At 30.5% G+C, this 13,201-nt stretch overlaps 1 protein-coding gene across 2 annotated transcripts in view; it reads right to left on the reverse strand.

Annotated features, from left to right (window-relative positions):
* Positions 1-8,512, reverse strand: part of No66 (Bifunctional lysine-specific demethylase and histidyl-hydroxylase NO66) — a 54,822-nt gene extending 46,310 nt beyond the window's left edge. For both annotated transcript variants that reach the window (XR_013003103.1, XM_076390519.1), the window contains exons 1-4: positions 8,215-8,512; positions 7,431-7,957; positions 4,174-4,451; positions 976-1,708 (exon numbers count right to left, since the gene is read on the reverse strand). Coding sequence is in view for 1 of the 2 variants with exons in the window: in XM_076390519.1 (XP_076246634.1) it covers positions 976-1,708; positions 4,174-4,451; positions 7,431-7,957 (1,538 nt within the window). In the remaining variant the exon portion in view is untranslated. The remainder of the gene's footprint in view (positions 1-975; positions 1,709-4,173; positions 4,452-7,430; positions 7,958-8,214) is intronic.
* Positions 8,513-13,201: the final 4,689 nt, after the last annotated feature.

Raw genomic sequence — 13,201 nt, forward strand, 5'->3', positions numbered from 1 at the left:
CATTATCTTGTGCACTAAAGCGATTTCACTCATAAATAAATAAATAAAAATTAGCACTAGACGCCTCAGTAGTATCCCTTGTAAAATAAATATGTGGCACACAGTATTAAGTACCGAAAAAGTGAGCGTTTTGCATCTATGAGATCCGAAGGATCCGGTCGTCACGAATGTTCATGCAAATTTTTGTCCGCGTGCTGAGGTCTATTTCATAAATAGTTACTTTCCCATTTGATTGTTCATAATTTTTTACTATTATATAATAGAATTGTTTCTATCATATTGAAGTCAGACTAGAGTTCTTGATTCAAATAGTTTTTAGTGCATACTATAGTATCAAAAATAAATTATCACGTATAGAAATACATGTATCGAGGTCCGAAATTGTGAAATAATTAAAGAAAAACTGCGTTTATACAACACAGGTTATTTTGCGCTTAAAAAAATATGAATTTTAACCATTGTTAAACGCTTATGATTATCAAACGAAAATTCAGTTTCAATTTCATTATACTTGATTTTAGCCTTACTTTATAAGGCTAAACTACTTACTTACTTTATTATACCTGTTAAAGATAATGCGTGAAACACAATAAACATATTCAAAACGAATATATCAATAGCACTTCAATGTTACAACATCCGTATAAACGGTGTTCGAAAACAGGTAGCAGAAATTTTAAGTAGTGCTTCTGTCAAAATGACAAAATAAATTAAAAAACAAGAATGACAAAGTTGCATATAAAGCTTCGTTTCTGAGTTATTACGGCACTAGGACCCCTGCCACCTGATATAATTAATACACACTGGTAAATTAAAGTTCCATGTCAAACGCATTATATGTCTTTTTCGTAAACGAAACCTTAAGCACGATTATATACGTCATTTTTGAGTTTTATCACAGACCGAATTACTGAAGACATAAATAATTAATACATCAATAATGAATGAATGATAATAAAATGTGATAAATCATACCGTGCGCAGTGAGATCTTACTAATCGTATTCTTGTGTCAGGCTCTATTTCTACTCGATTTTCAACAACTCCATTTGCAGTCATCTGTTCACCATCTTGAATAATCGAGCATTCTTGTTCAGTTTCAGACAAAACAGGTGGTAGAAAATCGTGAATGTGATCTCTTGCCATTAAATCTGCAGTTTTGTCTACGTCGATGTACTCTATTAATTTATTAAATAGATGTTTAATAGTTTTTACGAATTCCTTTTTCGAATCACATTGGTTCTCAGAATGTACAAAACCAGTGTGTCTTAAATAATCAAGAGGTAGTCCTCTCCGAAATTCGGTATCTGTTTCTATAGCAGTTTTCAAAGCATCTGGGAGCAATTTTTCTATGTAGTCTCCCCAACTATTCTTCTGATAAACGCTCAATGTTATATGGAGGCTATGTGTATCATCAATTGTTTCACCCTGATGAATTGTTCCTCGCGGAAAATATAACAAATCTCCCGCATTTACAACTGTATCTAATATTGGCGTACCAAGGTCAGACTGCGTAAAATTTTCTGAAGAATATCTTGGCAAATACTCATTTTCACTTCTTGGTTTATACAACTTCCATCTTTTTTTACCTTCAACTTGTAATATGAAAGCTTCAATATCATCATAATGGGGTGCAAAACCTTGACTATTGGGCGGTGTTAAATATGAGTTTGCACCAACGAAACAGCCAAAAAATTCTTGAAGCGTAGCTAAAAATAAGAATATAATTCAAATCAACACGTTGAAGTTATTGTTAAAAAATTTACAAGATTCATTGGTTTTATGAAATGCAAAAATATAAATTCTTTTTTAATAAAAAACGTAAATATTTTTAAATGTAGAAAACTGTAAATTTGTTTGAACTCTTTCATTTGTAAGCAACAGTTTTCCACTTGTGTACTTATACTATTTTACATATCGCTAATTCCTCAAATACGTAACAGCGACAAGTCACAAGTTACAGACAGCATCCCCGCAATATATTACAGCATAACAACTTATCCTTGTTTAGAACACAAAACACGCTCCCATTTAAATCGTTGCCGCCAGTTCTCTCCGTATATATGAGATTGCAAATATAGATTACTGTGCATTAGTATTTGGACACTTTCACATTATTGAAAATGCATGAAATACAGTATTTATACTGATATCAAATGTTATTCTCATCAGTATTTATAAACTTTATGCAATACTCGTCTGCGATAAAGTCTATAGTTAAAACTATATTAGAGAATTTTAGTTGAAGAGTACTTTATGCATTTCCATGATATGAGTGTCCAAATACTGATGCACGATAGTGTACATTGTAGCAAGCTAAATCTTGTTACTTCTTAACTAATAAGATGCAGCTTTTAAGGTTGAAACGTATCCGTGACCCACGTTGATTGGACTGATCTAACTTTACTAACGAGAATAAATACCAGCTAATTTGTACCCTAAAGTCTCTTAGATTTCTCCCAAGGAATAAACACACCTACGCAAGGAATGGCACCCCTTACGAACCTCAAATATAATAGTCAACAACAACCTTGTTTCCCTATCCACCTCTTCTTGAAAAATTAACTGAAATGTTTCCTTACGTTAATTGAATAATGCATATGTAACCCACCATAATAAAACCACATATATAATCATTCCCGATATGACACAGCATCTAATTGTAAAAGACACCCGTCATTCTGTTTAGAAAAATTAATCTGAAAAATCGATCTTCCTAAATTCAAGACAACAATCGGGATACTTTCCTGTATATAAACATGCTATATAAGTGCTTTGATTGGCAAGGCTATACACAAATTACATATTTGCTATTTCCATATTGAAATAATAAGCAGACGTAGTTAATGACATAAAACAGAAAATTAAATAAAGGGCGAGAAATGAATAAGATAAATTACTGCAACTATCTGGATCGGACACAGTTTGATTTCGTCGAAATGTGTAAAAAGTAAGTGATACCGATTTAATGATGGACAAATAAATTATAACGAAAGAAAATATCCTATTCTCGTCTTTTTCAATAAAAATAATCATATGATACAGCTGAGATACCGCTTCCTCTCTCTCGTGCCTACTCTAATTTTTTATGTCTATGTACAATGCAGAACAAAGACGCGCTAAATGTAATCGATACCAAAGCTCAAAACTCACGTAAAGACAAAACAGTAACTTATTTTTTGGTAAAAATATGTATTTTACAGCATATTTTAACTTTAACCAGCTTTTAATTTATTATTCGAAAACGAAAGACCGTACGCTCAAACCCCTTTTAGGATTTTATATTTTGAATCTGCTGGATAGAATGCCGATAAAGTCAAATTCATCGAGATTTTGAAGTTCGAGTGTACTCATTGTATATATTAAGATTCATTATTTTTATTACTTTCAAGCAACACAGAACTGATGATACACGAGGAAAGGTGATTCTACACGAAAAAATGAGGCGAAAATATAGAACAAAATTTTCTGATGTTTTGTTTTCAAATTACGATTCAGTGCAAATTTATGGAAGTACAGGTTTGGGTGCTTAAAGAGTACACGGTATAAAACTACGTTTACATTAGTTAACTTTTGGTCGAGTAGCCTAGTTGATCAACCTAAATGTTGCCTAATATAAACGTAACTTACGCGGAAGAACATTTACAGTTTGATCATCGAGTTTTTTTACTTTTAGTTCAAATGATGTAGTTTTCTTTACTGATTCAGTAATTTTACCGTATTTGTAGTAACTGAAAGCGTCCACATATTTTTGTATAAATAAACAAAGGAAGTAAATATACACGTGAAAATTGAAATTTTCGGTGACGATACAAAATCGTGTGTACATTGCGCTATTGATTCACAGCAAAATTACGAAATCGATCAAAAAATCACATCGCCTAAATTATCTCCTTCTGTAAACTTAAAACATTCCTCTTTCCTCGTCTACTCTTGGAATATCTTAAAGTGCACTTCAGTACTCTTATCCTCGATTAAAATCCAATGTTTTCGAAAACGAAACATGGTATCAATAAATTTTATTCGATATCTTTGAGATACTTTATCATGTAGAATCACTACTTTACTCCTTATACCACGAGTAAAGTTATGACACACCCCACAACATCAGATGTACGTGTAATCTTACGTTTCTGTGTTAATAGTTATTTATAAAATTTGTATAAACACTTACCATTTAATGAATGTAATTTTGGTATATATGTTTGAGGATTCAACATTCTAATGGAACATCCATTCATATAATAATCCCACACAACACTTGGAATTGCTCGACCAACAGGATTATGTGTTTCTCTTACACCATTTTCATATGACGTAATATCAAGATTTTTGGTAAAGATAATATAAGAGTCTCGTAATATTTTATCTAACATTGGTGTATTTATGAGAAATTTGTAATAACGTGGACAATTCCTTTTTATGTAGACAGGTGTTTTCTCCCAATTTTTTCTAAAACAAAAAGAATAAAGTATATAGAACTGAACAATATTCTGACATTTTTTATATTAGTAGAAATAATAATGATATTAAGATATGCAAGATATTCGAAACACTCTGTATAGTACAGTGGTTCCGCGTTAGTTGGCCATGGTTCGGAACCAGATCTGACTAACTACCTCGGGAGGTCTACTTCTAGGAATTCCCAAATATTTTCTTTCCCCGAGTCGTTCGTCCCAAAATGGGTAAATAAGTAGAGTAATATAGAATGAATACAAGTGAGATACTGATATACAACATAATAAGTAAAGGGTCTCGTTCAGGACGGTCAAGCTTATTTACTTTAAATTTGTCACGCTGAAGACATTTAGCGAAGTCACTTTCAAGAAGTGGTGGGGATAGCGACGACCAACTATTCCAGAGAAATTTCGGTAAAGTAACCCTTAGCCACTATACTTTCTTTTAAAAATCCTGTACAAACATGCTGTATGTTTAGCATTTTTAAACCATTCTTTATAGATTAATAGTATGTCAACTTTTTCTCATCAACAAAATTTAATAATTGATTTTGTATTTAATATACCTACAGGAAACCGTTGAAAGTGGTTATAGATAGAAAAAAATGTCACGAAACAATGTTAAACAGATTAGAATGGAGCATTTAGCGATATTAATTTCACACGTTTTTATACATCAGTACATCTACACAATTGAATTGTATTTATATGTTATATTGTACTCTGTACTTTTAAATTTACTAATTAAAGCAATCTTTTATTCTCTGTAAGAAAGTATAAAAAAAGGCTTATGCCTTAACATTACTGGTCTAGAAGTTATGACAATTTAAAGTTTCTCTAATCCATTTATTACTTACCAAAATGAATTTATATACAAAATGTAACAAATATACATTAAAATATTTTAAAGAATGGTAGAAGATCTCAAATGGAACACAAAATATTTTATGGCATAATATCAGATCTGCCTCCATTTTGCAATAATAATGCCTTGAAATTAACATATCTATATGCTAAACTAACAATCACAGAATTCTTCAATCTCATGAATACATTAAGGAACAGAAATATAGTAAAAAGGTCTTAATAGATTTTATTGTATATCTTATGGTTTAACTTCTATAAAACTTCAAAAATTTAAGATGTTTGTAGAAAACAGATTTTGAATATTTAAAACTTTATAAAAATTAGATTATAAGAAATGCATAAAATATATCTTAATATATCAAAAAAAGTCTCTACTTTTTTGCTAAAGTTACAGAACCCGTTGATTGTTAGTTTAGCACATAAGTATGTTAACTTTAAGGAAGGTATTATTATTGCAAAATGACGATAGATTGGACACTTTGTGTCCCATTTGAACTCCCTTACTACCCTTTAAAATATTACAACATATACTTGGTATACCTAGTATGTTAAAAATGTTGTTGAAATCTGACACTACATATAAGAAATGTTTGAACAATCCTCTAATACATTCTAAGCATTTTCTTTGCCTTCTTTTTCTTTACATTCTTTAAGGCATGATTTATTTAAGTAGTACTGTGCAAATATGCAAAAATATATTTAAGCAAATATTAAGCTACAATTATTTCTACACTAGTTACTTTAAGATAGAAGTCCTATAATATTTTCTTTTAGAGAAAAAAATACACAGTTTAGTGCATTCTGAAGTATAGAGTACAATATAAAATGTATTGTTGAATTGCTTCAATGCATTAATGCATAAAAATGTATAAACTTAACACTAAAACTACTAGACCTGTTAAAATGACTGGTATGATTATTATTCCTTATACACATTTTTATCCTTTACAAACTTTATTTTTTTCTCAGTTAGTGCTGAATTACACAATAGAAATATATGAATAAATATTATTTCTGTAAATTGCATAATTTTCAGACATTTGTAATTTTTACACATTGTTAAAAATAGACATTACAGGATCTGTTCCTGATATAGTTCCAGCGTTAATATCAGAACATGCTACATTTTGAACTATTCAACTTAACTTTATTCCATTTTTTGCTATCTATAAATGGTTTACAGATGTAGCTTGTTTCTGTTGTATAGGATACCCTCTGTAAAACTTTATTATATTTAATGTCTAACACCTAACATCTAACACTTCTCTTCATAGGTCTTATACGAAGAAACAGGAGCACACTATTCAAACAATTGAATGTAACTATCCAAGCATGAAAATAACTTTGGAATAATTAGTGTATCGCAGTTAAATACTAACAACTTTTGTTTAAACTATTGTCTTATGTAAGTCCTATCTTTTAAAGTATTAGAAGAAACAGTTAATAAACTATTAGTTCGTCAATCACTTTTAACTTGACTTTTAGCAATTTTTAAAATAAAGTACAAGAGAGAAAAATTGTTATTTTTAATAATTGTAATCATTTTTGAACATCTTAATGAACAATAAACAATGTTACTTTTTTTTAAACATCTCTTTCAAGATGGTTAATATTTATTGTTACTTAAGTTGATACGAAATTATGAAAAAATTCCAATTTTTTTCTTTTAAATTGATAGAATTCAAGTTTAATGTTATTGCAAAATCAGTAGCTGAGTACTTGCTTCTCTGAATATTTTAAGAAATAGAAGTTGTGCAAAGAAATGTCTGAGGTAAAAGTTGTATGTATTTTGACATAGAGTAGGATTCCAAAATAAAAAATGTGTTTCTTTTATAGAAATGAAATTGACCCTGAAATCTCCTCTATTATATGTCAGGTACAGAAAAAATATTTATACCACATAATGTCACCATCCATAATAAGCCATTTTTATAAAAACATTTCTTTCATAATATTACTTCTTTAAAAACTATTTCACTATATTGCATTAAACACTCTATATGAATATTTCGCTTCAATTTTTCTTTGCATATCAAGTAGTCTAACAATGGTTAAAGAAATTAAACCATACATGTTTATTTCAGTGAAATACATATTTTATACTTACGTAAAAAAGTCTTCTATCTTCATAGGATGTATTAACCACTCAAACATTGAACGACTTGTATTCAAAGGATTTTCGTGATTTTCTTCAGTTGTTTTCGCATCATGATTGATAAATTGTTGGTTTACTTCTTTCAACAATTTTCTATTCTTATTTTGCTTTCTTTTAATCTGTTTTATTTTTGCAACGCCTGCATTTAATGTTAACAGACTATTTTTCAATTTGGACTTAGGTTTTATTTCTTTTAAATTACAATTCAATGTAATTTTTTTAGGTACGACTTTAGCTTTCCTTTTCCCATTTTGTACTTTATTTATACAAACTTTTTTTGTATTATTGATACTTTCATGTTTAGATGCTTCTTTCAATTTTTGTTGCATATCCTGCTTCGTACAACTTCTTAGAGCTATTCTTTTTTCAGAGAGAATATGCTTTTTCTTTAACTTCTTTGAATTTGAAGATAACTCTGCATTTTTACGTTTCATAGCATACATAGCAAATGCTGATATTGGTTCAGAATACTTAAGCATCTGCAAAACGATTAAATAGAATGATACTTTTTAATAAGTGAAAAAATTCATTAATCTTGATGCACTATTATATTATAAACTTACTAATATTATACACAAAACTGAATACTAAAAATATTTTATATTACTAAATATAAAAACATATATTAATTATAACAAAAGCGTTATCAACGCGAAAACGTTTCAAATATGACCGGCATAATGTAAGGTTAGGTTTCGTTACCTGTTTTCATGCATTAGAAAATCTCAAAACTTACCGTAAAAGTTGTTCAGTTGTTTGAAGATTTTAATAATCTCAATTAAATTTAGTAATTAACTGACACTGTTATTACTAAAAATCGTTAAATTTAAAGTAGTCACAACACGTGCTTTCGGCTCTTCATCGCATCCACGCTACGCCTCTATGGTAAATATTCGTCGTTAGCTCTTCACTGTTTACAACGCTACGCTGACAACGATGCTTGAGAGTTGAACTTGAGCCAAAGCCAAACCAAGCCAAACAGTTTACCCCCACGTCTCCTACTATGATCAACCGTCGACTCTTTGTCCACAGCAGTTCCCAACTCCCATCCTTATTCCAGCTTAGACGATTTTGGTCGCACCAACACTCTCCCTCTTTCTCTTATACGAGAGCCTCTGAATAAGAGAAAGTGAAAGGGAGAATATCAGCGCAGTCCAAATCGTTTAAGTGTGCGTAACACTTTTTCTACCTAGGTGCGCTGGTGTTGTCGTTTCCCGCTACCCAGGGACAAAACCAACCGTTACCTTTTCGAAAAACTTATGAAAAAATTATTAACGAAACGTTGTTTGTTATTTAATTTGAAAATAAAACGTTTCACGGACAAAAAAATAGCATACATGTTTTCGCTAAGTAGGTATTCATGTATGTATAAATTCATAATTGTTTAAGTGCGCCGAATGATGTACTTAGTCACATATAAACATTTCCTTGTAATAATATAATATTTACACAATATTAACGCAACAATGTAAAATAGGGTCGGCGAAATTGTAACAGTTTTTCAAAAAATAAACATTTAGTTCCTACTTTAACGAATCTTATTTATTACTCTTATTCATAGTAGTGTGTGGGTTATATTTTCGGGGACTCTAGACACAATATTACATATAGTTAATATGTAATATTAACATATAACATAATAGTACATATTGTTTCTTAAATTGAATTAACGTAAAAATCGACATTTTCATAATTACTCATTTTAATAAAATAAAAATAATACAACATTAGTATGTATATATATATGGGTATATGTATTTGTCGGAAACTCGATATTTTTCGACTAATTGTGTCAGCGTTACTTTTATTACTTTCTCGGTAATTAACCTAAGCCTGAAGGATCGTCACTGCACCACTACCTATTCATTTGAGGGCGTTTTTGTACATTTTTCGAAGAAATTTGTCGGATATAAATCGACTGCGTGTCTCATTACATGGAAATTTCAGAGAATAAAGGTATTGTATTTAACGTACAAGTTAATAAATAATTAACTTGTAAATATCCTTCACATCCTTGAACATCTAACATGTTTGCATTAAAAAATAAGTATACAAATAAATCAATTCAAATGTCAGATACAAAAAGAAATAATAACTAAAATTGTACGATACAATTCGCGAAAAACTTTTTTCAAGATATCTGCACTGTTTAAAGCGATAAATTAGCAGGGATCAAATGAAACTGATACAATTTTGAAGTAGTTATAAGATAATAGTAATTTTTTTTTATCCCAAGAAAACAGTTATGAAATTAAGTGTATTCACTGAAACTTTTATTTTCTCAAAAGTAGAAAAAAGTTCCAGTTAAACAAGAACTTAGGAATTACTTAGCTTCGAAAAAGTTTTAATTTTCAGTTTTGGCCAGCAAATTTGTTGTGGTGGGATACATAAGTTTATCTTATTTTTTTAATATCTACGTATCATTTGTTACTTTTGTCTTTTACAAATTGTTTTTTTTTTTTACAAATCCTTTACAAATGTTGTCTTTTACTATCCCTTTTGTCTTGTATATAATAAATATATTTGTTCTTAATGGTTAATGATTATTATTATACAGTAGTAAGTATATACATTTTATTCTATTACTATAAAAAAAATAAAAGATGTACCTGTTATTTAAATATATAACAAAATTAACTCTTCTTTCAATTCTTCAAATAATGCTAATTATACAATATTAATTAAAAAAAATAATTTCTTTCGTATTTTACTTTAATCAAATACAAAATAACTGTTAAAATTGGACTTTTATATAAGAATCAAAGTATTAAAGTGCAAAATTGTCTTAAAACAGAAAAGGAATAATTAAAAAGTTAAAAGTTCAATAAATAACTTTTATTTAAAAAAGTTCACAGCTTTATTTGAACCCTACAAATTGAAGTGGCACGCAGATACAAAGGTTCTATTGTTTCTTCCGTGTTGTCACTGCCATTAATTGTAAGCTGAAACCGTCCTTCGGTTTCCTTGCTTGGTTATTATACTAATTTGTTTATTGCTATTTTTATTATAGTACCTAACGTACCACGTGTAATGTACCGTGAAATGGAGTGAATAGAAACAAAATCTTACATAAGGGTAAATAACTCGTTAGATTATTATTGAGGATATCATTTATTTTCTCATTCTTAAAATACTTTATATGCATTGAAAAAGGTACAACCCGATGTTTAAATGGTAGCCATTCTTGTAGAGTGCTCATGAATAACAATGAAACGATGATATGAGTTGTCATTTGTTACTTTCTAAACTTATTTCTTTTATCATGGTAAAAATGTAGTATCGACATTAAACATTTTAAATATTCAGTGAAAATTGTATGTAGAGAACGTCATAATCATTCCATAATCTTTATTTTATTTACTGAAATCGTACCTATATGTATTTTTAACCCATGGGATGAATAGAAACATAAATGTGCAATGCTCTAATCATTCTATCACTACATAACGTATTATTTTAAGCTAACCGAATAGACTCATTAATTTCAGAAAATTAATTGTAGAAATTTAAACCTACAAGCATAATGCGAAATTCTTTCTCAAACTCTGCAGATAAAAATGCGGATAAGAATAGGGTTAACCTGTCGATGTGTGACGCCCTCACCGAGTTCGATGAACTTGAAATATGTTATAAGGGACAACATTCTGAACAACTTTTTCCTATGCACATACTACGTGGTCGGCTTTAGTTTCTAAGATATTTGTGAAAAACCGCCGGGCCGGTTTTGATGAATGAGTCCTTGGTCTGCTGAATGAGTCCTTGGTCGGGGGTTGGGGGCAAAACCCCCCACTACTTGGAAAGTAAAGGTTCAACTTGGAAAATACTGTCTACGCTCGGTGGTCTGCCATGGAAAAGAGGGATGTTGTACAGTGGGTGTAGAAAGTGTACGTACACCGACTAATTTCGAATAATACATTGTGAAATTGTACTTTATTAACTACTTTTTTATAAACAACGAGTTTATACATATTCTTGGAAATCTCTAGAACAGATACAGTGCAAAAAAATTAGTTGGTTGAATAATTTGCAAAGTTATCAAGAAAAAAATAAAATATTGACCGAAATATAAGAGCAATGAGTATTCGTACAGCTGCTACATTTTTTAAAAGTGATTAGAAATTCATGAGAAAAACGTGGAAATTAAATTTGTTTGGCAATAAAAAAGTAGGATTTCCTTTTGATTTTATAATTGCTACGACTCTTCTTGGCATTGAATTTACTAATTTCGCTGTTATGCTAGGTGAGATCTTATTCCATTCTTCCATAAGAGCTCTTTTTTAAATCTTCTTTAGAGGATAGTGGATGTTCCAAGTAGCCCCATAGATGTTCGATGGGGTTAATATCAGGAGATTGTGGTGGAGTTTTTACATATGCTGGCATATTATGTAATACCTACAGCCTCGTATTGTACGCCGTATGCTTTGAATCATTATCGTGCATACAGATAAAATTATCTTTAAAGATTCCGTTTCAAAATGTCAATATAAACCCGGAGGTTCATTATTCCATCAATAAATTCTAATTTTCCAACACCAGCTGCACTCATGCAACCCCAAACGAGTACGGATGTTTTACTATAGATCGTAAATGTTGTGGTCTCAGTTCTTCAGTTTTTCTTCTCCATACAGTACAGTTTTTCCTTTATATCAGACTTTCCTTCGTTTATCAGACTCGAAAATATTAAATTTACTCTCGTCTGTAAAGATCACTCGATTCCAGCACTCCATTGATGTGGTATTATTATTTGCGAACTCCAATCTTTTCTTCCTATTTGCTTCACTCGCCAAATATTTTTTACGGACTACCCGACCGTGGTACCCTTGACTCCGCAAAAAACTACGTACAGTATTGACCGAGAGATCAATATCCAAATTATCTCTAAGGTGCTCAGCTATTTTTATTGCACTTATCCTTGGATCTTGGTTTACCATTCTAATGATCGCTTGTCCGGCATGTTGGTTAATTTTACGAGGACGTCCACTTCTTGAGTTATTTTGCAATTTCTTTTGTAATTCGTGTCTATCAACTATACAAAGTATAGTTGAGCGAGGTCGGTTTATAATCCGCGAAATTTCCGATAAACTTTTGCACTGATTATGCAAATTAATAATAATTTTTCTTTCTTCTACCGTACTTTCCCTACGTTTTCGTTCCATTTTCAATGACAGTTTCGAATAGTATACGGTCTCGAGCTCGACTGATGCTGACAACGTTTTCAAACATACTGACGATGCCAATCATAACTAGTAAACAATCATGTAATATGTTTATATTAAAAACTCACTTGCAGATAGTTCGAAATCAGAACTGTACGAATACTTATTGCTCTTATATTTCGAACGATATTTCGTTTTTTTTTTTTTTTTTTTTTTATAACTTCACAAATTATTCAACCAACTAATTTTTTTTGCACTGTATCTGTTCTACAGATTTTCGAGAATACAATTTCACGATAAATTATTCGAAATTAGTTGGTATACGAACACTTTCTACACCCACTGTATGTTTTTGTGTGCTAAGCGCGCAACGGAGAAACGTGTAACAAAGTATAACTTTCAATATGTTTAGTCTACTTCAGGTAGAAATTTGTTCGTATCTGTGAGAAAACTCGGATATGCGCCGTAATATTCGAGAAGCTTCGAGAAGCTTCGAGGGCCTCAGCCAGCAGCGGCCTACCGTTCAGCTGGTTAGCAACAGTGACCAGGACCCTCGCGGGAAAAACT

The sequence above is a fragment of the Calliopsis andreniformis genome, unplaced genomic scaffold, assembly GCF_051401765.1.
Source record: "Calliopsis andreniformis isolate RMS-2024a unplaced genomic scaffold, iyCalAndr_principal scaffold0022, whole genome shotgun sequence".
NCBI classification, from domain to species: Eukaryota; Metazoa; Arthropoda; class Insecta; order Hymenoptera; family Andrenidae; genus Calliopsis; species Calliopsis andreniformis.